General features: G+C 47.5%; 1 protein-coding gene across 2 annotated transcripts in view; it reads right to left on the bottom strand.

The window, feature by feature from the left end:
- Positions 1-26209, bottom strand: part of LOC147717646 (E3 ubiquitin-protein ligase TRIM39-like) — a 241273-nt gene that overhangs the window by 196182 nt on the left and 18882 nt on the right. For both annotated transcript variants that reach the window (XM_086924437.1, XM_086924436.1), the window contains exon 2: positions 6469-6564. In XM_086924437.1, the coding sequence (XP_086780563.1) occupies positions 6469-6564 (96 nt within the window). The remainder of the gene's footprint in view (positions 1-6468; positions 6565-26209) is intronic.

Genomic DNA, 26209 nt, shown 5'->3' with positions numbered 1-26209 from the left:
ACTCACACTTAAAATCTAGAAGGAGGCATGTTAGGGAACCACTAGCAACTGAGGACAGGATATTCAAAACACCTTAGCATTATTAAAAAAAATTCCCACTTGCATCACCCCAAAATATCACCCCAAAATATCAGGTAACGTAATGCCAGAAAACAATCACAACATACTAAAAGATTTTAAAGACATTATTACATATCCTCTAGCATTTCAGTGACTAGAGTAGTGGGTCAACAGGATGGGGTCCTCACTGCCGCTACTGACGAAAACCGGCTCTCTAAATTTAAGGCACTTTGAGAAGAACAACTTGTAAAATTGATTCCACTTATTAAATCTGGGGCACCACAAGACCACTGTCCCCCAAGATAATGCACATGATTCCTGCACAAGTGGCACAAGATCTAGGCCATATACTGAAACTCATGCTGGCGGGAAGAATCTTCTGGAAACAAATAATAACTATCGCCCAATTTCAAGGCTCCCTTTTGCGGCCAAGTTGGCGGAGAAAGTTATGAATCAGCAACTTTCAGAGTACTTAGATGAAAATCTGCTTCTGGACGATATACAACACGGTTTCAGAAAAAAAACTAAGTACAGAATCTGCCCTGGTAGTAGCTACAGAGGAGATTCGGGAAGTGCTGGACAGGGGAGGGACCGCGACCCTAATCCTTTCGGATCTTTTGCAGCATTTGACACAGTCAGTCACAATATTTTAGTGGATCGTATGCGCAGCCTAGGGATTGAGGATGCAGATTTAGAGCTCCTCAAATCCTTTCTGGTAAACAGACAGCATACTGTGTCAATGGGCAACTTCACATCTAAGCCTTTCTCCCTGCCCTGCGGAGTCCCTCAGGGATTGGCACTGAATCCAACACTTTGTCACCTTTATGTTGCACCACTTGTGGCAATCATCAAAAGTGCGGGCTTTCACCTGGTGTCTTCCGCTGAGGACACTCAAATTGTGGTGTCACCGGCAAAGCCTGAAAACCACTCAGGCATGGCACGCAGAACTTGCATGAGCAATGTAAGTGGATGGATTACAACTACCTTAAATTAAATGCCATCAAAACTGAGGTCATCCTTTTTGGTAACAACCCCTCACTCTGGCCGCCGGAATGGTGGCCACCAGAACTGGACTCACTTCCTGAGCCCGTAAATAAAGAAAAAAAATCTAGGCGCCCTGATAAAGAACTGAAGTTTAGAGACCAAGTTAATAAAATTACATCAGCCTCTTTCTTTTCGTTAAGGCTCCTAAAAAAGATTGAAAAGTTCTTGCCCCCTGAACTTCTGAGAATGGCTATCAGCGCATTGGTTCTTTCTAAGATAGACTACTCTATCTTACTCTCGCAGTGAGTCTTGAAATGAGGCTCGCAGCTTTGCAAAAAGCTGCTGCCCGGTTCCTCTTCAAAATTCCCAAACATGAATCGGCAAGAGGAACCATCAGGAAACTACACTGGCTGCCGGTTAAACAACGATGCAGGTTTAAGGCTCTCTGCCTGGCCTATAAAGCATTGCATGGACTGGGGCCAGCCCATTCCAGAGAGAAACTCAATTGGTACATGCAAGCTAGGCCACTACGCTCAGGCTCCGCCATGAACCTGATTGTGCCTTCTTTCAGAGAACTAACTGGGGTGGAAAGAGCTTCTTCAGGGCCACAACGGTGCTCTGGAACAGCCTCCCAATGACACTGAAAGCTGCTCCCTCCGTACTTACTTTTAGAAAACCCTTAAAGACCTGGTTGTTCCCACAGGAGATATAAAGCTCCCGGCCCTGGCCAAACTTGATGCAGACATATTTCAGCAACTTTATCTGTTCTTACAGTTCCAAGACATTATCAGCAGTAGTTGAGCTTTATAAATAAATAAAATTATTAAATAAATTATGAAAAAAAGGTTTTAAAAAGGCTAAACCTTCACAAATGTTTTATTCTTGGCTTTATGCATGGGCATTTAGAGTTTAAATTCCTCTGCTGTGAACACGGCACTCTGAAATCTTCTCCTATGCCTCAAGCACCAACATAGCTCTTTCCTTTAACCACTTCCATGCTGATGACGGAACGGTTCCGTCATCAGCATCGGTGGAGCTGTGCTGATGACGGAACCGTTCCGTCATGACTCTGCCCGCGCAAGGCGGAGTCAGCACACGCGGAAAATACGCCCCGCACGGAAGGGGTTAAAGGAACACAGCAGCAACTGTGCAACTTATGCTCAGTACAGTTCTACACTTCTTCCAATCATGTGGTTGTAAGCACCTATAAGACTAACAATGGGCGGCAGCTTCAACCATATTAACAGTGATAATACAGCACTTGATATAGAATGACCAAGTGTTTAAATCCGATTACTGGAAAAATCCAGTCCTTGTAGGTAACTTTTCAAAAATTGTGTACATGATAAGTAATAGGAGCGGATGGCTGATGAATCTGCAATTCCAAATAATAGTACATAAGCTAATTAGAAATAATTTTCACGGAAATAACAGGTGACGTGGAGATATGCCGCGATTGCTTACCTTCTAAACAAGCATTTACAATGCAATAGGTCTCGTAGTATTAAAGTTTGAGTTATTGGCATTGTGTATGACAATGCCGTTGCATAAAATTTTTAGCAAACTTTGATTTGGTGAGCAGTGACAGTGTGTGCAAGAGTATGCTGTTCTTGAAAGCAGTGTGGTAGAGAGTGCAGGAATTTGGGTGATGTGAGCAATGTGGATGAGGTGAGATTACAGGAGTGAGTGTAACTCGACAAAACACACACATACATCTACTTGTACGGGATCCCTCACATACGCGTCCAGGCACCCCCTCCGGCTCCCAAACATAAACTGCCCAACACTTATGCAGACCACACGTTAGGTAAAGCGTAGGTGTACACCCAACCCCCATCTCAAAACGGGTCACCCCAATACAGTCACCATACTTTTTACATTTACGCGAGTTTGAGCTATTGGCATTGTAAAGGACAATGCCTTTTAGTTATGAATTCGTTTTTTAACCAAAAATAAAAAGCATTGTCATTTACAATGGCATTAGCTCAAACTCTTGTAAATGCGAGACCTATTGCATTGCAAATGCTTAAAAAAATAAGATCTTAGCTGTTACTGGACTGTTACCTGCCCTAACTGCAAAGCAGCGACATTGCAAGCTAGTGTTACGCATTTGACAACATCCAGCAGAAAAACTGCACGGTTCCCCATTTTGTAGATTAGGCGGATTGAGATTATTTTAATTTCTCTTTTTACACCTCCCTCCTCATCTTTTACTGTTCTTCTGAGCCTGCTAAACAGAGGATAAATCGTCCTGTGCCAAACTCCACCTGCCTCGCCACTCCCACTTTCAGAGACGGCAGACGTGGGGCTTTGGAAGACTTGGTTGCGAATTATGGTTATTTATAATTGAGCTGTGCTGAAGGCCAAATATCATCATGGGCACGAGTACTTTGTGCAGCAACTGTTGGGAGGGTGGACATTTTATTTCTATTTCTTCAACTGTCTCTCCTTGTTCCAGACCCCTTTGTGAGATGCAAACATGTTTGCAATCGTATTTTTCTGGTGGATTACAAATCTGTGCTGCATACTTGATTTTATTTTCCTATTGTATGCATTGATTTAACTGGACTTGAACTGCGGAGGAATGCAGTTAACAACTTTGCTGTATGCGCCCTGGGAAATATCAGCCATTTATGGTTCGTGCTCGGCGATGCTCTCTTGTGTTTATTATTTCATACGATCAAATTATAACAGTTGCGTTGACAGGTTTGTTGGCTTTGAACTCTGGTGTCGCTGTACTGAAATGCATTTTCTGATTTTGGCATTGGTTTCTTCTCGCAGCTTCCTGTGTAATTTTATGGATCAAAGGCGTTCATGCTGAGCTTGTGTTACAGGGTTTGAAGACTGAGAAAAACACTCCCTTTTCCAAGACAATGATGAATAGGGTTCAAGGCTGTATCTCTCTGGCATCAGCAGGTGATGCAAGGAGGTGCACCCAGGATTGCATGGGAACTAGAAATGCGTGCTGAAAGCGGCATTTACTTGACGGCTTGTACTTTTTAAATATCTAATACATTCAAGAGATACGAGAAGGCTGAAAATGCAAGTGCGTTCTCAGCAAGAACTATTTAGAACGTATTTATTTCTGTGCACTGTCTTTGGGGAGTTGGGGGACTGCGGGGGCAGTGTGCAGTTCTTGGAGGAAGGGTGTGTGTTATTTGCGCTGCAGCGGCCACGAGGTTAATGTGTAGCCCTAATCAACATAAGCACCAGCAAAGCGGCTTCTACCATCAGTGATGGCAAACCAGTGCACTTCAGGCTTGCTTGCGGGATCAAATAAACACGATCTCAGGCAAAATGCGTTGCTCAAAACCTGTCCGCAGGCTGAATAAACAAACATCAGAGTAGGCAAAGTTCTGTGCGCCATGATTCCCTAGTAATAAGCACAGGCTCGGCACCACGCTCCATGCCGGACCTCCCGCGAGCCCAGCTCTGTGCCAGGAAATTAAACCACACATACGTCCCTCGAAATGTTCCATAACCTGGTTCTTTATCAAAAGCGGGCACATGCACCTGCTTCATGTAAGAAAAATGACCTATAGAACGCTTGTGGGAATATACTGCCTGTAACTGATTGTAAAATGCTGTTCTTTTACATTTATTACTAACATGTATATAAAAACCACTTCCTCTGTTCGTGTATAATTGCTACGATACTACAAGGCTGCTATTAAAATGCCCCCGGAATCCCGCCGCGGCCGCCCCGGAAGTCAGGCACGGTTGCCTGTGACGGGGGCGGGGCCACGTCCATACCGGAAGAGGAGGCAGGCGGAGTCAATGCGTCTCGCGGCCCGGGGCTCCTGTGAGCGGTGTAGAGCCCCGGGGCCGCGCCAGCAGGAGGTTGGGCGCCACGTGCTGAGAGCAGAGTCCCCGACATTGGCCAGGTAAGTTCCAAAAGGCTGGGGGGGCTTGGTGCACTTGTGTGTGTGTGTGTGTGTGTGTGTGTGTGTGTGTGTGTGTGTGTGTGTGTGTGTGTGTGTATGCTCGTGTGTGTATGTATGTGTAAGACGGTGACGGCGGGGGATGGGGGGGGCCTCGGTGCACTTGTGTGTGTGTGTGCGTGCGCGTGTGTGTGTATGTGTGAGGGGGGGGTGTCTCTGTATGTAAGTATGTGTGTGCGTGCATGGGCCCTTGTGTGTGTGTCTGTGTGTATGCGCATGCGTGTGTGGTGCTTGAGCTTCCCAGGAGACAGCGCCTGGCCACAGCGCGCGTTCCAGTTTCAAATCGCCTCCAAGGCAATGCGCGCGGCCGGCACTGTCTCCTGGGAAGCACAGTCGGCAACAAAAGATCTCTGCCGAGACACAGCGCTGACGCGCTGTGTTTTCGCTACGAGACCTAAAAAGGTATCTACTGCATCTGGGATTTGTGATTGGCCATCTGCACTCACGTGCACCAATGGGTGGATTTACACCACAGGAGGATGGAACCATCCTTTAAAATTGCAGCTCTGCTGGACATCAAAGACAAACTTTGGATGTCCTGGTTGTGAAGAACAGTATTGAAGGGAGGAGGTGGTGGAAGCTGGAGGAATGCAGACTACCCCTGTGACCACAGTCAAATTACACATGCAGGAAAATACATCAGATACCAGGAGGCAACTAGATACTACACGAGAGACCCCGTTAAGGTTCCTTAAAACAGGGGTCTCTGGTGCATAGCTAGGAGCTCCTGGTAGCTCATCCTGGTAGTAGCTCCCTGTAGTGCTGCCGAGGACAGTTAGCAATTCAGAGGGTCTAGCCACTTTAAAAACTGTATTTATAGGGGAGTTTACCTTTATTTACATTCTTAACTCCACATCTACTTATTTTGCAGATATATGTAGACATGGAGTTAAGGATAGTAAATCTATACTTACTTATACCTACATAATTTAATTGTATTGTACGAGTCAATATTCTCAATATGATATTTTGTTATGACAGGTGATCACTACTAGTAATCTTGCAAGGTGCGGCCACTACAATGATTGTACTTGATGTGGTCACTACTGTATCAATGGCCAAAGCCATTTGCAGCTCGGGAATATTTTCACTGATCAGAAGTAGCTCTTGTTAATACAGAGGATGGAGACCTCTGCCTTAACAGGAAGTGATGCACTTTAATAATTTCCTTTTTACCATCACCCCTTGGACTGTGGTCACCTCTCCAGAGAAGACATCAAGGCACAAATCAGGGAAACAGTTGCTCACCTTTACGCAACATCCGAACAAAAACTCTTGAAAACCATGGGGTCTTAAGGTGACTTTGAGCTTTTATATGTGTGGACGCTGCAGGTGATAGTTTCAAAGTGCAGTCAAGAAAACCCAAATCTAGTATGGCAGACCCCTGAAATGTATTCTTTGATCTTGTTGTTAACTTGTAAAGCAAGACTATGTTTGGAGTGCTTGCTTCACACTACTGGTATATCAATTAGTTTTCTCTTACCTGCAGTTGCGTCACTTTAGTCTCTTCTTTGCGATGCAGTTCTAGCGTATCCTCCAGCTCTTTCTTCAAACAGTTTAGATAACTTTGAAACTTCTCCTAAAAGAAAAAAGTCTACATTTTAAAAAACATATTATGCAACTAACCTTCAGAGGTTTAGAAACATCATTTATATTTATCTTTTAATGAAAATGCATGTTATTGCCAAAGATACACAAAGATGCCTTTTGTACGTTATAAGAGCAATGCATGCCAACGCATGCCGGAAGGGTAGGCTAACTGGGCAGTAACTTCTATTGCATGTTATCTTGTCAGTACATCTGAAATTTGATCTGGGTATTAATTCTGTAAGCCATACGCCCTAGCAAACACCTCTCAGGGTAAGTAACTAATGATATTCATCAAAACAGGATTTTATTTTTTATTACTGGCATGCTCTAGGTGCCGTATTGTGATTATTTCAGGTTTCTGGCATTTTATTAGGCACATGATTTATCATGACATGGTTAGTGAGTGGGAAAGGTATTTTGAGGATGTGTTCTCTACAGAATTTATGATGTTTGATGCGTGATCAAAGATTAGCCGATAGTTTGCTGTACTTGACTTGTAAATACTGAGTGTAGGATTTCCCCCCTCCAGGAGTCTCGCATTTGCTCATTTTCTGAGACACGATTATACATTGGCATAATTTTTGTTGACCAGAAGGTGGGGCTTGTTTTAAAGGGTTTGTCTGAGGTGGACCTTTCAATCAATCAAGGCATTTATAGAGCGCACTACTTACCCGGAGGGTCTCAAGGCGCTTGGAGGGGGGGGGGGGGGGGGCGCTACTGCTCGAACATCCAGGTCTTGAGTTTCTTCCTGAAGGAGAGGTGGCCTTGGGTCAGGCGAAGGTCGGTCGGGAGGGTGTTCCAGGTCTTGGCGGCCAGGTAGGAGAAAGACCTTCCTCCTGTTGTCTCTCTTCGGATGCGGGGGACGACGGCGAGGGCGTGGTTGGTCGATCGGAGGTGGCGTTTGGGAGCGTAGAAGTTGAGGCGGTTGTTGAGGTAGCTCGGGCCTTGGTCGTGTAGGGCTTTGTGTGCGTGGGTGAGGAGACGGAAGGTGATTCTCTTGTTGACGGGGAGCCAATGCAGGTCTCTCAGATGTCCGGAGATGTGGCTGCTCCGGGGGATGTCGAGGATGAGTCTGGCCTTTGGGTCCTGGAGCTCCCTTTGCACAGCATTTTAGTCTTATTTTTTCTTTTTTTTTTTTAAAATACTTTAATGTCAGGAATGCAAAAAAGATATTCATAATTACACACGTAAGTCGCATTTACATATCATTAGCATGTGTAAGTAGGCGACATGAGCAAAACATATCTTGTTTCCTTAACTACCAATTCTTGCCACGTTCATTGCACGGAGCAGTTAGGAGTAACCAGCATATTCGGATCATGGCATAATTCCGCTTCTTGTCCATAAGTCATTCTCTGTCAGTACATTCCTGGTATATTCATCCGAGATTAACAATATGAATTTTTAGAAAAAGTAAAAACATTAAAACCCAACTATGGTCATCACTGTGCAATTGAGTGTGTTCGTCCACCGACAGTCTTCTGCCGGTACATTGTTCAGCATTGCGCCCAAGGTGGTGTTGCGTTCCCGCACCCTCCCGGCTCCCCTCATCATTTTGCTAGCAGACCCTTTTTGGCTAGTCCTCATCTTCCTCTGAGTCCGAGTCCTCGCCCTCCGGCAGGGGATCACATGGTTCTCCCCTATATTTGTTCCATGGCGTCCATACCTTATTCCACTTGCGGGGGCACGCCCTTAACACATAAACTGCTCTCTCTTTTACCATTAAGAGGTCCATATTCCTTATCCACCCCGCTACCGTTGGCAACTCCGGAGCACCCCACCTCTGTGCAATGTCTCTTTTGGCCACTGTCACCGCCAGTGTGACCCATAGTTGTCCATACCTGTCTAGGTCTGTAGGGTCCCAAATGTTCAACAGGCACTTACGGGGTTCAGGCAGTACAGACACTTTGATGGCCTGAGAGACTGTGCGCATAATCTGCCTCCATACTTCCCGGATCTGAGGACATTCCCATAGCGTGTGGAGCAGAGTTCCCTCCTCCCCGCATCCCCTGAGGCAGTATGGGTGTGTTGCCCTTTGTATTCTGTGAAGTAGTGTACGGGTGTAGTAGGTGCGATGTAAAATTTTGAGCTGCACTAGGCGGAATCTGGCTGAGATGCCTACCTCTCGCGGTGAAGCAAGCGCCTCGTTCCACTCTGTATCATCCATCTCACTTAGTTCCCCCACCCACTTCTCCTTAAGTTTCTGTGTGGGGTCTGGCAGGTTGTTAATCAGTTTTTTATACGTGAGTGAGGTTGCCTTCTGTTCCATAAATTCGGTTAGTAACCTGTCTTCCAGTGGTGACGATTCTGGGAGTGCGGTGTCAGGTGCGATTGCCTGTAGCAGGGCATGCCGGATTTGCACATACCGGTATGTTTCCGAGGGGCCCAGGCCGTATTGCTGTTGGAACTGCGGGAAAGGAATAACCGTGCCCTTGTCCCAAAGGTCTCCAACCACTGAGATTCCTATTGTGTCCCATCTTGCGAACCCCTTACATGTCCGCAAGTTTCCTAGTGTTTTAGTGTCCCACAACGGAGTTAACCTGGTAATTTTTCCCTTCCACCCCAGACGTGATTGTGCTGTGTGCCATAGTGTTGCCGTATGTAGCGTTGTGAGTAGTTGTATAGCACTGAAAGCATGCCTTTAGTCCCCAGTTGTGACCAGTCCGCCTTGTACGCGGGGTCCTCCCGTGTGATGTGGAGCCAGTGATTAATTATCTTAAGTTGGGACGCCCAATAATATAATTGGAGATTGGGCAGTGCAATCCCTCCCTCGTACCAGCTCTTTACCAGTTTATCCTGCGCTATTCGCGCTGGGCCATTGTTCCATAGCAAACTGGATATTAATGCAGCTACCTGTCGGAAGTATCGCGGGTTCACCACATAGGGGGAGTTTTCAAGCACATAGAGAAACCTCGGGAGAGCCATCATTTTATAGAGTGCCGCTCGTCCTAGGAGGGTCAGCGGTAGTGTAGCCCAGTATTTGACGTCCACACGCAGGCGTGCCAGAGGCGGCAACAAGTTCTCGGTATAGAATTCCGCAGCATCTGCAGTAATAAAGATACCTAGGTACTTAAATGAGGCGGTTGTTATCTTTAGGGGGCATTCAGCTTGTAGCACTGGACTTGGGGTTTTGAGTACATAAAGTATGGATTTGGACCAGTTCAGGGTGTAACCCGATGCTTTGCGGTGTTCATCGCATAGGGCCAACAGGGCAGGGACCCCCTCATTAGGATTGATCATATAGATCAGCATGTCATCTGCATATAAGGAGACTTTGTCTTCCCACCCTTCCTCCCAAGTGATGCCTCGGAACAGTGGCGTCGCTCTAAGCATGATGGCCAACGGTTCCAGCACTAATGCAAACAGAAGGGGTGACAGCGGGCATCCCGGTCTGGTTCCTCGTCCCAGTGGGAAGGTTGGCGATATGTGACCATTCGCAACCACCTGCGCAACCGGTGATGTGTAAAGCAGCCGCACCCATGCAAGATACTTTGGGCCGAATCCCATTCGGGTCAGGACAGCAAACAGGTACTCCCACTCCACCAGGTCAAACGCCATCTTGGCGTCTAGGGATAGTATCACCGCTTGGTCTGTAAGAAGATGTGCCCGCGCCAGCACTCCATGCACCCTCCGTAGGTTCAGCGCTGTGCTCCTGTGAGGCATGAAGCCCGATTGATCGGGGTGTATCAAGGTGTGTAGATGCTGGGTCAGACGACTGGCCAGGAGTTTTGCCAAGATCTTCGCTTCAGTATTGAGCAAAGAAATGGGCCGGTACGAGGCGCAGTCAGTCGGTGGTTTGGCTGGTTTGGGAATGGCTATGATTGTGGCTGTGCGCTGGTCTAGTGGGAGCATCGCCCTCTCTACACTTTCATTGTACATGTCCAAGAGAGGCTTGGCCAGCACCGAGGCTGTCGCCTTATACCATTCCACAGGTATCCCGTTGGGACCCAGTGCCTTGCCGGACTGCAGTGCTTGTATCGCTAATTGGATCTCCTCCTCTGTCAGGCCCTTGTCTAGTTCTTGCTGTGCTTCAGGAGAAAGCACAGGAATAGTGATGTTTCCGAGAGACGCTATGGCTTCCTGCTCCGTGACCAACCGTGTCGGTGTGTATATCCCCGGAAAGTGGCGTGCTAGGGTGCGTACTATTCGTTCCGGGTGAGTCTGCAGCTGGCCTTCAGCATCATATAGGCGTTGTATCCCCTTGTTACTGCCGCCCTGTTTGTCTAACCACGCCAGCATTTTCCCTGCCTTATCTCCCACATCATATATTCGGTGTGCAGCGTTTGCCAGGTGTCCTTTAGTGACCGTGGCGAGGTGCGCTTGGTGTTGCTGCTGTCGGAGGTAACGCATGCGCGGCGGTATTAGGGGTGGGGTCCGTCATGTGGGCAATGTTTGCTGGAGTGTAGCGTCAATTCCAAATTTGCAAGTTCAGCTCTGGATTCTCTTTTATGCCCTGTGATTGCCGATATGGATGCCCCGCGTAGGACCGTCTTGTACGCCTCCCAGAGCACCGAAGGTGAGGTGACCGTGCCCACGTTTTCGTTAAAGTAGTGTGTTGTAGTCAGTTTAGGTTTTTTCCTGACACCAGGGATCTGCAGATAATTGGGATACATCGGTTACACTCTAGCGCGCTTCTGTTCTTTGGTAGTAAGGTGAAGGGATATTGGGGAGTGGTCAGAAATGCCTCTCGGTAGAATTTCCAGCTTGTCTATGGAACCCAATCTCACCCCTAGAAAGAAAAAGAAATCAATGCGTGAAAGGCTGTCGTGGGGGGCGGAGTAGTGCGTGTATTGCGTCGCCGTGGGGTTCAACTGACGCCATACATCCGTGAGGCCCAGGGCATTCAGGAAACCAGGAAGCGTGGCAGTCCCTCTCAGGCGATCTCGTATGGGAAAGGTGTCTAGCAAGGGGTCTGTTATAGCATTGAAGTCCCCCCCAATGATCATATCACCCTCCGGGAGGTCAATGAGAAACCGCCCAAGTGCCGGCAGTGCAGTAGAGTGAAGCGCCGGGGGGATGTACACCGATACCACATTGAGGGTCCTCCCTTCCCACTGGCCAGAGAGTGCCGCAAAACGCCCCTGGTCGTCCGTCTTGCGGCTATCAACCATAAAGGATGAGTTGTTCTTAAGGAGTATCCCAGTGCCTCTGGAGCCTGTAGTGAATTCAGCGTGTACTGCCATGGTGTAGCCACGCCTACTGAGTGCTTTGCAAGTAGTCCCCGCCAAATGAGTTTCCTGAAGTAGTACCAGTTCAGATCTATGGCGTTTGATGGTTTGCAGTACCAAACCTCGCTTAATTTTATCCCCCAGCCCTCTGACGTTCCATGTGAGCAGTTTCAGTGGGGGGACCATTGTCATTAAAGGGGCGCCCTCAGTGGGTGCTGCTTGTTCTTGTTGTGCCATTTGGGTTTATGACCCATGACGCCAATATGCAGTAATGTGGTGGAGCCAGTATGATGAGCTGTGCGCCGGGGTATCTGGCGCTGACGGCTAGCAATGCAACTGTGCCTCGTATGAACATAGTGATGACCAGGAACCAGAACTGTAACAATACAACTTCCCCCCCCCCCCCCCCCCCCACCCCTTCCCTGCTCCCCTGCTCCACGGACGAAGTCCCGCCCGCATCCCCAACTTGGCAGAGTGCTTAGTTCCCTCCCTATCTATTCTTACTTGCTCGTGGGGTTGGTGAGTCCCCTACAGGCACCGTCCAGTGCCCGCCCTACTCAGTTCCATCGGCTCGTAGTCCCAAGGGCTGTGTACATGTCATCTCGTATAGAGCTCCGCCAGTCAACCCATGCTAGGTTGCCCGGAATCAAATGGGTCCCTCTCAAGATCAGAGTCCAATCCCACGGCGGCTCCCTGTTCAGCAGCCGGGTTAGTTGCCTGGCGTTCCGTCGTCCTCTTGTTGCGGTGGTCCTGGCGTTCCCTGTGTGGGCGTTGGGCAGTGGTTCCCAAACTTTTTTGACCCGTGGCTCCCTTGACCAAATTGGCAGTTGACCGTGGCTCCCCACCATTTTTTTTACAAGTGGGTCAGGCAGCACACTATGCTAAGCAGAGATTTTTAGCTTAAGTGTTTTAAGCCACGCCCTTTATTACATTGGCCACGCCCCTTTGAGACTCCCTCCCCCAGTTTTTTTCATCCCACTTAAAGCCCTTCATTTACATAAATAATATAGGTGTAATGTGCATGCTCGTCTTGGAATCGGGGCACTCTATATTTCATTAGTGATTACAAGAGCACTGAGTTTTGAGCTGTTTTAGTTTGTCTTCTTTGTAAATTTAAAGATTTTCGAATTTTTCCTCTAAATACTGTAAGGAGTCACTGTTTACAAGTTACTAACAAAATCACTTTCGAAAACTTCACTTACTATTAAATGGGCACACACGGCAGCACTCTACATTTCCTGAAATTGTTAATTATGAGTTTAACTTCCCCTCGGCATTCTACACTTCTGTGGCAAAACATGCTTTTTTTTTACCAATCCAAATATTGGAAAGCAGTATGAACCACCCAAACATACAAAAGAATTTGTATTGCAAAATACAGACAGAGTCTAGCAGAGGCACTCATTTCAGAGATGCGGCCATGGCTTTGACGTGTTTGTACACCCTTTCGAGTTGTAGCAGCCAAAAGAGATCGTAAATCTATCTGTGAAAGGTTTTAGTTTGGAAGTAGAAATCCGTGGCAAACGCTTTTCAGTACTGACTGTGGTGAACGGTGTGTAACAGCATGTACATCTCTAATATGTGTCAAGCACCAAAGGAGAGTGTTTTGCGTCGCTCTTTCGCTCATATCAGTTGCTTCCTCCCCCAGCACAACACAGTGCTGCAACTATGTTTCTTGCACTACATTGCACTACAAAATAGCCTGCGGCGATCGATTTACAGGCACCACGGAGTGCCCGATTGTGATGCGTGTTGAAGGTGGCATTTCTTTCAAACCCCCCACATCCTGCGCGGCGCCGCGGCGCCCCTGGATTCTCATCACGGCGCACCAGGGCGCCGCGGCGCACACTTTGGGAACCACTGGCGTTGGGGTTTGCCCACCGGCCTCCAGCCATCCAGCCACTCTCTTGCCACCTCAGGCGTGTCGAAAAACCACGTCTTCCCCTCAGCCACAATCCGTAATTTGGCGGGGAAAAGCATCGAATAGGGCAGGCCCCTGTCACGTAGCGTCTTTTTCACTTCAGTGAAAGACTTCCGGCGTCTGGCCACCTCGGCTGTATAGTCTGGAAAGAAGGCCAGAGTTGAGTTCTGAACTTTCACAGGTGGTGCTACCCTTGCCGCTTGCAGAATGGCGTCCCTGTCCCTAAAGTTGAATAGTCTAGCCAGCACCGGCCGCGGCGTGGCTCCCGGTTTGGCCGCACCTCCAGGGACCCGGTGCGCTCTCTCGACAGAGAAGAAGTTGGACAGGCCTTTAGGCTGCAGTTTGGTTTTGATAAGATCCTCGATGTATAGATCCATGGCGCCTTTCCCTTCCGATTCCGGAAGGCCTAGGATGCGGACGTTGTTCCTTCGAGAGCGCCCCTCCTGGTCATCCAGCTTTTCCTGTAGTTGTTTAGTGGCCTTTTCCATTCGTTCCATCGCCACCTGTAGATCTGAGGTGTCCTCGATGAGCGACTTTGTGACCACCTCCACTTGGGATACCCTTTCTGACATCTTCTTAAAGTCTGCTCTGAGCAGGTTTACTTCGGAGGAAATGGTGCCCACTGTCGCCTGGACCTCAGTGAGGGTTTTCATAATGTCTTCCAGGGTAACTTTCCCAGTCCCGTTCGTGTCTGTAGTTGCACCAGCGGAGTGACGCCCAGGCCCCTGTGAGTGGCCACCCTGAGTATACGCAAATTTATCAAGCCTCGCTTGCGTCGTCGTACTCCTCGTGTTTTTGCCCGCCATAGTGCTGCGTTTGGCTCTGTATTGTCCGGTCTTTTCAGTGGTTCTATGACCAGCCTCCCACTGGCCTCACTATTCTCCGGGCAGGCGCTGTTGACGCAGATTGCAGGAGCCCGAATTTCAGTGCACTGTAGCCCCTCGGTTTCCGGCCTTGGTCTCTGTCTGCTAGGGGGTCAGTCTCAGTGGCCCCCCACGTGTGTGGTCCGTCCCTCCGTGGCCGTTGCCGTATGCCTTGGTGTGGTGCTGTGGTGCGCCGCCGGCGGTGTCTGGGCTGTGTGCACCTCGTAGGTGGCGGTCGATTTTGGTTTTTCCCCCTCCAATCGGTTATAATGTCTGTGTGACAGAGTCGCCAGGCCAGACCTTCCCCTGCATGGACTGTCTATCTCTGTGTCTCTATAGATGCCTTAATCGCAGTTGCTACCAGGCTGAGAGCACCGTCCTCCCCCTACGCAGCCCCGGGCTAGAGTCCGACTCACCGGGCTGCGGGAGGGCTGTGTGTTTCTTGGTGCATTTCTCCCTACCTTGCCGTGCGTGCGGGACACCTGGCCGTCCGTGCAGTCCCAAGATGGCGCCGCCAAAGGACAGGGACGTCTCAGCCCGCGAGGGCGCCCACTCCGTATGCGGGGGAAATGCTCTTCTAGCTCCTGATGCGGCAGCCGTTTCGGTGTCTGCTGGCTGCCGCGCTGTGTACGACACGCACTGGTGCTTTTCTTCCGTCGGCGGGATGCGGGCGCCGGTCAGAGTCAACGCCCTCCAGCCGAGCAGGGTGGTCTTCCGGTCGGGTTCGCCAGGCACTCCAGGTCGGCGCTGCTGGGCAGACGGAGGCCTCACTACGCCTTCGCCGAACGGGACACTTCCAGTTGTCGGATTTTCACCGGGGGCTGTTCAAAGTGTGCCGCTTGCTTCCCCGAGCCGACTTCACTCCTTCGGGCGGGTCAATGTGCGGATATTCTTACGGATGATTGCGCGGGCCGGTTTGCCTCGAGGAGCTCCCGATTCAAGCTGCCGCCATGCTCGGCAGTTGGCCACGCCCCCCTCTTATTTTTTCAATTGGTTTTCTTTATAAGCCGTCAATATGTGGTCACTCTGCTCTTTGCAGAAAATACTGGTCATTGACCTCTCTCCTAGAGAAAGACAATCTTTTCTAGAGTGACACAATTTTCCGCTCTCCATGCAATAACATGGGTATTTTATTTCGAGCTGAGGTAATAAACCCATGTTGGCTCCGCGATGTCAGCGTTGTTTGCAGTGAAAGAACTTCTTTCTATATGGTGGTGGTTTTCCAAAATTCCTTTGAACATTTACTGTAGTTTGTGTATTCAGCTTTCCCCCAAATTGATGATTATTTTTCTTTTTTGCTTGCCAAAACTTTTTTTTATTGTCTTGTCTTCTTGCATTTCGCCACTGGTGTTAAATCACATGATTTTTTCTTTCATACTAGTAATTTTAAGTTGATCTATTTTTTGCTCTGTTGGAGGGGTCTGAGTGACCGTTTCGGATTGGTTACGCGGGCACTCCGGAAATGGCCATAGGGCTGGTACCGAAGTTCCAGCTGTGGGCTGCTTTTTTGGGCAGCCTGGGGGCTGTCTGTGCAGTTAGGTTGCCTGCAGCGGCCCAGTGGGTGCCCGAGTGGCCTTTTTAGAGGCAGATTGGCGGAGGCAACACTCCCTTTCTCTCGCTGGGCGGCCCATTAATGTATGTTGATTGAGCGGGGGCAGGGGGCCTGAGCAGAAGTGGTCTCACTTGCATTCATCAGTGGCTCAGCAGTGTGAACGAATCGGGTCATTTTTTTTTTATCGAAGTGAAGTTTACAAAACATGCCCCCACCCCCTCTCTTTTCATAAATGTTCGCTGAAACAATGTTTTGCGAAAGGCAATATGCAAATGTGGGCAACTTTTTTCATAAATCTTCGCTGAAGCAATGTTTTGCAAAAGGCAATACGCAAATGTGGGCAACTTTTTTTTGGCGTGCCTCGGCCGATTTTTTATCCCAATAAAACCCTGCTGCGTGATTAATTGAATTGGAGTGTCCAAGAAACTAGTATATTGCGCTTTGTTGGAAGCAGGTTTAGGATACAGCAGAAGACGTCTCTTGAAGAATTTCTCCCAATCTTGTGTAGGATTACCGACAGAGGTGTGTCCTTTCTCTAGGAGTGTGCACTGCACCTCGATATCCTCTATCAGCAGACCATTCGATTTCAATCTCATGATTTATTTGCTGTGTATGTAGGAGTAATAAGGTTCTTTGCATGAGGATGGAGAATAGAGCCAAGGGATAACAGTCTGATTTGATTTAAATTTGATTTGATTCATGGTTTTGTAAAGCGCACATATCCCTGTGGGCAACTTGGAGCTGGAGGTACAGAAAGACTGGTGGCGGCAGTGAGAAATCGGCAAACCGGAAGTGAACAACCATGTTTTTACCGATTTCCTGAAAGAAAGCAGGGAGGTGCTGTTTTTGATAGCAAGTGGGAGCCGGTTCCAGTTTTTAGCAGCGTGTAGCAGGAAGCTTCTTCCTCCCCCACCTAACCTGTTTGAAGCGGGGATCTGGATTAGTTTTGCCTGGCTGGAGCGCAGTTCCCTAGGTGGCTCGGATGATTTGAGATATGTTCTCAAGAACAGCGAACCAGAGCCTTGAAGGGTTTTGTAAGCTAGACAGACTGATTTGAATTTGATTCTTTTTACCAAGGGGAGCCAATGCAAGGTGCCCAGGTGATGCAAAATGGGTTCAGACCTGGGAATGTCCAGTACCAGCCTTGCTGCTGAATTTTGCAGGCATTGTAGTTTAACTAGGTGCTGGGCTTGCATCCCGGCCTACAGGGCATTCCCATAGTCTAGTCTCGATAGAGCCAGCGTTGTGACCACAGTTTTGCGGGAGTCAGTGAGGATGTATGGCAGGAGCTTCCTGATCATTTTCAGGATGTACCACATGGTGGATACTAGTTTGTTAGTTTGGGCGTCAAACGTTAATCTGTTGTCCAGTGTCATACCCAGATTTTTCACTTTGTTGACCGGGGATGGACAACTGCTGAGATTAGCAGGCCACCATTCCGGAGACCAGACTTCATAACTTGCTCCTAGTATCATGACCTCACTTTTGTCACCATTCAGTTTCAGGCAGTCACCAGGGGATAAATGCTCAATATCCGAGCAGCAATCAATTTTGGAAAATGAAATGTGTTTACACAAAGAAAGAGTTACTAACAGGTAGTAAATTATGAAATTTTTCTTAATGGAGATGTGTACCCAGGCGGGAGGTTTATTCCATTTATAACTTGTAAACCGGTCAAGATGTGCGTTGTCAAAATATTTTCTCACATTTCAATTTGCCTCTTGCGTGGTGGTGCAACCTGGTTGGGTAAATTCCACATAAAGTATTGGGGTGTCATTTTGTTCCTCTTCTTGTGGTAGATCGAACAGGTTTGCATTAAGACCCGCAACAAAAGTATTGCAGCATTGTTATGTTTGGCTTTGAGGTATATAGTTACCAAATAAAGTTTGCTCGCAATTTCCTGCTTTCCTTTTGTGGTGGATAAATGTTAACTATAACTAGGGGGAAATGCTGCTCCCATGACCACTATTTGATTGTTAATACTGAGATTAAGTTGCATTAAGATCTGTTGAGACATAATTTGCAAGTCCACCTTTTGGTCGCCCTTTTGATTTGTCTTTAAATGCAAAGTTATTAAATTCAATGTATCTAATTAAAGGGATTGGCTGTTGTGTCCACATCTCTTGCAGTAAGAAGATATATTATTGGTTCCAGTATAATATCTTCTTGCGGTCTTCAATCATCTTTAATAACCGTCCTGCATTCCAAGAGCATAGTTGAACTAGGTCAATACTTTGCTTTAACGCAGCTGATCTCTGAATTTGATCCATTTTTCAGCTCAATGTTCGATGAATTAATGCTGCTGGGAGCCATTTCAAATCCTTTTTAGTGTTTGAGCAGATCACTTGCTCGGTATTTTAACCTCTATACTACAGTATTGTAGATTATGGAACAAACCGAGACCTATCTTTAATGTTGGTCATATCTTGTCCTATTGCATTCCTCAGGATTGATTATGGGGCCTACCTGATTGATGATAGAGACTGAACTGTCAAATGTGAATGATTTTGAAATTGAACCGCTGGCTGAAATGGGTAGGTGTTCATCATATATTTAGTGATTTCTATTCGCCAATTTCTGAATAAATTTTCTTGGAATAAACCTGTGAAGTTACGTCTGAGGAGACCCAACAAACGAAAGTTGGCTCATTTGTTTCGGTCCCTTGTGGTGTTATGAATTCTATGGGGACTATGTCTATGGAGTTTATATGGAACAAGGCTAGGAGACACTGATAATATGACAATATTGCCCAATTAAGGATATTGTAGTGCTGCTTAGAGACCTATTCACAAATTTGGGCACTGATAAATTGGTGTTCATGTTGTCACGTACCTCTTTTTCAAGGTTGTTTATCTGGGTTTGAGTTAATTTGTTGCAACTGCTTTAAAATATTTTTGGGATATATGTTGTTGTGAAATTGCCTGTGTTTTGTTGCTTTGTGAAACTGGATTGCGGAAAATGAATCCATATCCTTATCAAAGGCTTGCTTTTCATCACTAGTGGATGGATGTCGCTTCCGTTCTCGAGTGCTCCTGGTTGTTACCTGCCCGTCTATTTGTGTTTATCTTTACATTGGATATTTGAGTTGTATTTATGTTCGGAACACATGGATTTCGGGTGCTTCAAGGTTTAAAAGGTTATGGTCTGTTTTTCTACGTGTGCTAAGGTGGAGTTATCTTACTTGTAATAGGTATTTCTGCTTATTCTCCTCAATGTATAACTTCATTAAACTGCTGAGGCTGTTCAAGTGGCTTGGATGACATTTCCTTATGATTATGTGATGAAAGGGTATTTGAAAATGTTATGTCAGGTTGGCCCAAGGAAAATTTGCTAGAGTTGAATTTACAACCCTATTTTAAAGTGTCAGAGGAATTAACTATTGAAGAGGGTTTAATTTTGAGAGGTCACAAACATATTCCTCCTATCGAGCTGAGGCACAGTATTTTGTCCAAAGCTCATGAAGGCCATTTGGAGTCAATGTTGACCAAACGCATGTCAAAATATGCTTTATTCGATTTTAGTAAAAGTATAAAATCATAGAAGCAGCAGTTAACAAGAGAAATAATCAAATTCATACATAATTTTCTTCAAAATTCATCAATCCATGCTAAAAAGTTGTACATCTGCAATATAAAAAGAATACTGGATGGTCCTGATGAAGGTGGTTCCTACTGCGGTTTTCTCCACCGAAACGCGTCGACCAACTCCTAGACCTATGTTTTTCATCTTGTAGATCTAATGAATCTGGTCTTATACTGGAAGTCGCCCACAGCGCCTACTGCAGAGTCAAAGCGCTCGAAAGCATGGGAAGGGAGAGCAAAGAGAATGGAACGAGGAAGGTCACGCAGGCCCAGACCTGGCAACAAAGTCCAATATAGGTAGGGCCAAAATTGGCAATTGGAGAACACAAACTCAAGGTCAAACGTTGCCATATCTTCATTGAGTTTCTCCCCCATGTCCGTGTGTACAAAGTGCTTAGTAGGACCGGTTTCATCCTTACAGTTTTTTACCGAGCCACACACGTTAAGTTACAAATGCTTGAATTAAAATCCCCTCCCCATCCCAAAATTACATCTTTTCCATTACTGGTCGCTTGGTCAGTTAAATCCTCACTGAGGTTTGTTAACACAATCATGTACTTATCTTCATCAATATTATTATAAAAGTTAACAATTAACAGCTTTGTATGTGATGGCAGATCAATAGAGACCATTTGGTATTGGGGGGACTTTTTGTCATTTTGATGTTCTGTACTATCATCATGTTCGCTATATAGACACATATACCCCCCTTATTTGTCCCAGGAGTTGACTGTATTGCAGGTATGTGAAATGTTTCATACCCATCCAGATATTGCTCAGATAGTAACCATGTCTCTTGTAGACATAGAATGTCATATTTTCGAACAAAATCTCCCCAAACACTATTTGTAATTTTAGACTTAATGCCACAAATGTTCCAGGATATGATTTTTATCGCCCCATAATTTAGAACAGGGCCGAGAACCATATCGGGGGTTTTATCTGCATGTTCCCTCATCGTTTCTACCCGATTTGAGCTATCAGCTAATGTTCTGTCTCTAATAAGCTCATTCGAAGAAACCTCTACTCCATTAATAATTGGTTCACCCGGGATTATAACTGAGTATTCTAATTGTGTTTGTTCGCCGATTTTTAACATCACTCACCTCGTTTCCCCGTTCCACCACTGACCTGGTCAGATTGTTGTGGAGGGAACACTAGCACAGGAGCACACCGGAAGTGACTAAGACTTCCGCTGTGCATCCTGCACCAGTCAGACGGGCCCCCACCCGGATATAGAGGATGGCGTTATAGGAGCGCAGCGGGCGCTTTCTCAGCACGCCCAAGACAAGCCCGTCTGCGCCCGTCCGCGCCTGTACGTCGCCTCTCGCCAGGGACCCTAGTCTGGCGAGGGGGGACTCTGCTGTCTACTCCAAAGGAGATCTATTGAATCTTAACGTTCCAGGTGCCACATGTAAGAAATTCTCCTTAATACATCGGAAAGGCAGCTCTAAATGCTCATGTGGCTATAGCCTTCCCAACCCTCCTCAGCAGCAAAGCATGGTTGCACAACTTAATATTAGATCCCTATCAAAACATCATCTGGAAATCCAGGATCTAATCAAAAACTACGCCTTAGATATCTTATTCCTCACGGAGAACTGGCTGCAAGAAGACATGAACTCCGTTATCAATCTAGCCACACCACCAGGATACTCAGTATACACGGTAAACAGACAATCAAGGGGTGGGGGTATAGCGATGATGGCCAAATCCCAATACGCATGCCTATTCACCAAAATGGACATTGAAGGTAGCGAAAGGGCCCGCTACAGCGTTAAAATAAACCCTCAGCTAACCCTATCAGGTATCCTGATTTACAGACCCCCGGGACAGGACAGTAGCTTTATCAAGGCCCTCCTTGAAACTATGTGCTCTCTGGTAACAGGGACAGCCAATTTAAATATTCTTGGAGACCTAAATATCCATTTCGATCTCACCACGGACAACAAGATTGGCAGTCTGCTCGCAGACCTGGCTGCGTTTCAGCTCTGCCAGTTAGTCAGCGGCTCCACGCACAGAGTCGGGCACCTCCTAGACCCCATCATTTCGAACTTGGAGGATGTGACAGTAGAGGCCTCTATCCCCATGACCTGGACAGATCACCTGTTGGTGATTAGGACTATACCCATTAGGGGCGCACCCAACTCAAAACTTGTCCAGCGAGTGCTAAAACGACCCTGGAGAAAGCTCCGCCTCGAAGAATTTCATGCACTCCTCAAAGCCGCACCCCCCTAAAGTTAACGAAGACGTTGAACTGGGTTATGAGGGTTTTTGCAACTGGATCACCCAGGCGTTAGATGCTCTTATACCGGCTTGCTGGATCAAGGCACGCCCGCAGGAGTCAAGCCCGTGGTACAGCGAAGAGTTCACCTCCCTCAGGAAAGAATGCAAAATTGCCGAGCACAAATGGAGAAAGGCCAACGATCCCGTGCTGAAGGCACAATATGTCCAGCTACAAAACAAGCATTGGAAATGCAATAGGTCTCGCATTAGAAAAGTTGGAGCTATTGGTCTTGTAAATAACAAATATTTTATTTATTTGTTGGTTTTTAAAATTGATAGCTTTGTCATTTACAATGCCAATAGTTATAACTTTCGCGAATGTGACACCTATAGCATTTGGAATGCAACATGTTTTGTATTTACGTGACTTAGATGGCAGCTTTGGTCGTTAGGCCACATCTCTAGAGAGCAGGAGAGTGCAGCAGGGGAGAGAAGCACAGCAATGCAATAGGTCTCGCATTAGGAAAGTTTGAGCTATTGGTATTGTAAAGGACACATTTTTTATTTATGTGCTTGTTTTGAAAATAGCGAAATTAATAGCTTTGTTATTTACAATGCCAATAGTTTTATCTTTCGCAAATGTGACACCTATTGTAACACAATATGTGTTGTAGCACTGAGTGGTGTGAGGGTGAGGGGGGTGAGGGGTGTGAGGGCGAGGGTGTGTGAGGGTGAGGGTGGGTGAGGGTGAGGGTGGGTGAGTGAGTGAGGGGGTGTGAGGGGGTGTGAGGCTGAGTGAGGGTGAGAGGGTTGTGAAGGGGTGTGAGGGTGAGTGAGGGTTTGTGAGGATGAGGGGGTGAGGATGAGTGAGGGTGTGAGGGTGAGGGTGTGTGAGGGTGTGTGAGGATGAGGGGGTGAGGATGAGTGAGGGTGAGGGTGTGTGAGGGTGAGGGTGAGGGTGTGAGGGTGAGGGTGTGAGGCTGAGTGAGGGTGAGAGGGTTGTGAGGGGGGTGAGGGTGTGAGGGGGTGTGAGGGGGGTGAGGGTGTGAGGCTGAGTGAGGGTGAGAGGGTTGTGAAGGGGGTGAGGGTGTGAGGGTGAGTGAGGGTGTGTGAGGATGAGGGGGTGAGGATGAGTGAGGGTATGAGGGTGAGGGTGGGTGAGGGTGTGTGGGTGAGAGGGTTGTGAGGGGGGTGAGGGGGTGAGGGGGGGATTGAGGGTGTGAGGGTGAGTGAGGGTGTGTGAGGATGAGTGAGGGTGAGGGTGTGAGTTGGACTACCAAGAGGACTTCTTAATAAACTCCAAGTAGTCCAAAATGCAGCGGCCTACACGTCCGACAGATGAGGGGGTCTGAGGGGTGGCGAGGCGGTGTCCAGACGCCCTAATGAGATTTTGTAGCTGACGAGCTTCTGAGTGGGGATGCGGTCTCACGCGCATTGGCCTAGCGTTTATGCAGACTCCATGTGTGGGAGGATTTTTTTTTTTTAAAGGGTTGGAGGTGTTCAATGGGGATGGCACGGATGCAACATTGAGGAATGAAGATTAGAAAGGGAAAGTACCAGGGTCCTAACGTGCAGACTGTACCTGCCAGCAAAGCTCAGACTTCTTGTCTGGCGCGAGGACAGAAGAGCAGTGGTTATAGATGTAAAGTGTCCGGATGCCCCGGATTTCCTGGTACACCTACCCCCGTGCATTTTAAGTGTCTGTCCTTGCAGTTGTATGCGAGTGAACCGCATGTTCTGGTTTGGGAAGAGGGTCGACCAATCACACACGGAGGCAATCATGTGCGCGTGTGCAGGCATGTGTTGCAGCACCAATCAGGAAGCAGCCTAAACAACACAGAAACCGCGAGCTGAATTTGCATTTTAATTATCCTATTTTATGATCGCCAAATACCAACTAGGGTACCATACTGTGTATCATTGTTATCCAAGTACAACGCAGGGGTGCACTGCCGCTTCAGTCATTTTGCACCCCACTGTCAGTAAGTAAAACATTGTAGTCCTTTGTCTGTGTCAATGGCATGTCCCGGTTTCTGTCACCCTACATTGCTCTCAACCAACAGCAAGTCATGCGGATAAGGTTAAAAGATAGCTGCAGGCCTGTTTTATTTTTTAAGACAAGTCGTTGTTTACAGGTGCGTGATTTACACTGGAGCCTCTCACGTGGTCATGGCGAGGGTCAACAACTCCTGGTTACTTGGGTAGCACTCGCAGCGACATTTTTTTTCTTTGAATATTGATTTTATAGTGAGATAAATAGAAGTACAAGTCGTGGAAAGCATAGCAAAAAATAGGTTTGCAGGACCCGCTCGAACATGAAAAACCTGCACGATAGACGCTGAATTCAACTAGAGTAAGAGGTTTGCCATTTGAATGTGTTTTCTGTGTCAAGTAGGGGATAAGATAGCATATAGCTACCAATTGATCAGTGAATTCTGGGACTTGCGAGGGGGGGGGAGAAATGCGACACGGCCGCAGCAGGGGGCGAAGCGGGGAGAGTGGCGATGAGGGAGAGACACGGCCTGGCGGCCGTGAATAGTGTGAAGCAGCAGGGGCCTTTGAAGTGAAGCTAAGCTTCACTTCAAAGGTGTGGGAGGAGTGCGGCTGAGGCAAAGCGCACACTGGGGGAAGCTTGTGGGGCGGAGCGGGAAGAGCTGCTGGGGAACAGATGGCTGGCGATTTGATTCTGTGCACGCGCATTTTAGGTCAATGCGCTTGCGCAATGACCGAAAAGCGCACGGGCACAGCATCAAATCGCCACTTTAGTTAAACCTCTGTTTAAGCCCCTATAGTCTCGCTCCGCTCAATGCGCATGCGCATTGAGAGGCGAGACCTAAAAACTACCACAGAACTATCTGTAGAACTCGAGCCACATACTATGCTAAGGTGATTAGTTGTAGTCAATGCCCCTCTAAAATTATCTTTAAGATATTAAAAGAGCTAAGTACAAAAAAAACAGCAGAGGAATCAAATACCTCCCCGACACACTGCGAGAACCTGGCATCCTTCTTTATTGACAAGATTCAGAAGATATACATCGCCTTCCCAGCCATGCCGTGTCTCAAAGCCTCAGCCACTATGGCCACCCATAAACTCACTGAGATTCCTCCGCTGAACCAAGAGGAGTTTCTCAATCTTTGTGACAAAATCAAAACAGGTTCACATGCAGACCCCCTAAAATCCGAGCTATTTAGAGCAAAGGATTGGACAGTACTCTCCCAGACATTGTAAATTTATCTTTTTCCACTGCCATTATACCCACCAGATGGAAGCAGGCTTGGGTATCTCCCATCATTAAAAAAACCTACATTAGACCACTCTTTGCCCGAGACCTTTAGACCCATCTTGCTGCTCCCCTGCCGCGTCGGGGATTGAACCCTGGTCCCGGGCCGTACTCTGCTTCCGGGTCTGCCGCCTCTAACCAGTGAGCCACACCACTCCACATTATGGAGAGGATGGGTAATTGGCCAGTAAGGAACAAGGGGATAAGTGTGGTCCAGTTGGACTTTTTCTATCATCCCCCAAGATGGGTTCGGAATCGTAAAGAAGGACCATTCATTGGGCCCCCTTCTCACATTTATTCTGTACTCACTTTTAACCATTTTGAGGCTCTGAATAACCAGGAGGAGATAGATTGACTGTGCAACATATCCTCTTCGTCTACAGGTGGTGTAGTGTCGGGTGACTGTCAACTTATGGGGCGTGCGACTATAAGGAGTTTGTCATTTAGAGACAGCCTTAACAACCCCTTTACCCAAGGTTTACTAGAGATCTCAATGGGAAATGCAGTTTCTCTAAGCCCAACAACTGCGCAGGTGGAGACTTTTGACTCTAGCACCAATTTTAGGGTTTTAGGTGATGTAATACTTAATTGCTCATCTTACCACTGTTTGAGTAATGTCATATCTTCCCTCCCGCTACAAAATGGAACATCTGTTCTTTGAATGTAGCTGGGTTGCGTTCAAAGGTAGGTAATATAGAGTGGATTGAGTTTATACACTTGTAACGGGGACTGGCCGCCTCCCCCTCGACCTCAGAAGTGGCTGCTTATGAGTGAATGGGAGGAGCCTACACCCACAACAAGTACGACCGGTGAGAGCACTCAGGTGTGCTTGTTCACCGGAGGAGCAGAAGGCGAGAGCAGAGGAGAGGAGTCTAGCGAGGAGAAAGAAGCGGGAGAAGAGAGGAGAGGAGCCGGTTATACATCTACGGAGAAAGAGGAGGGGAGAAGAGACCCGTCAGCGGCGCGGGAGCCAGGAGGCCAACGGCAACACTAGCCGCCCAGCTGCACGCCTGGAGGTGTGTGGCTATCAGAGGTACGAA

Source organism: Lissotriton vulgaris, chromosome 5 (assembly GCF_964263255.1).
Source record: "Lissotriton vulgaris chromosome 5, aLisVul1.2, whole genome shotgun sequence".
Lineage (NCBI taxonomy): Eukaryota > Metazoa > Chordata > Amphibia > Caudata > Salamandridae > Lissotriton > Lissotriton vulgaris.
The sequence above is the reverse complement of the archived record's forward strand: the minus strand, read 5'-3'. Positions and strand labels throughout refer to the sequence as shown.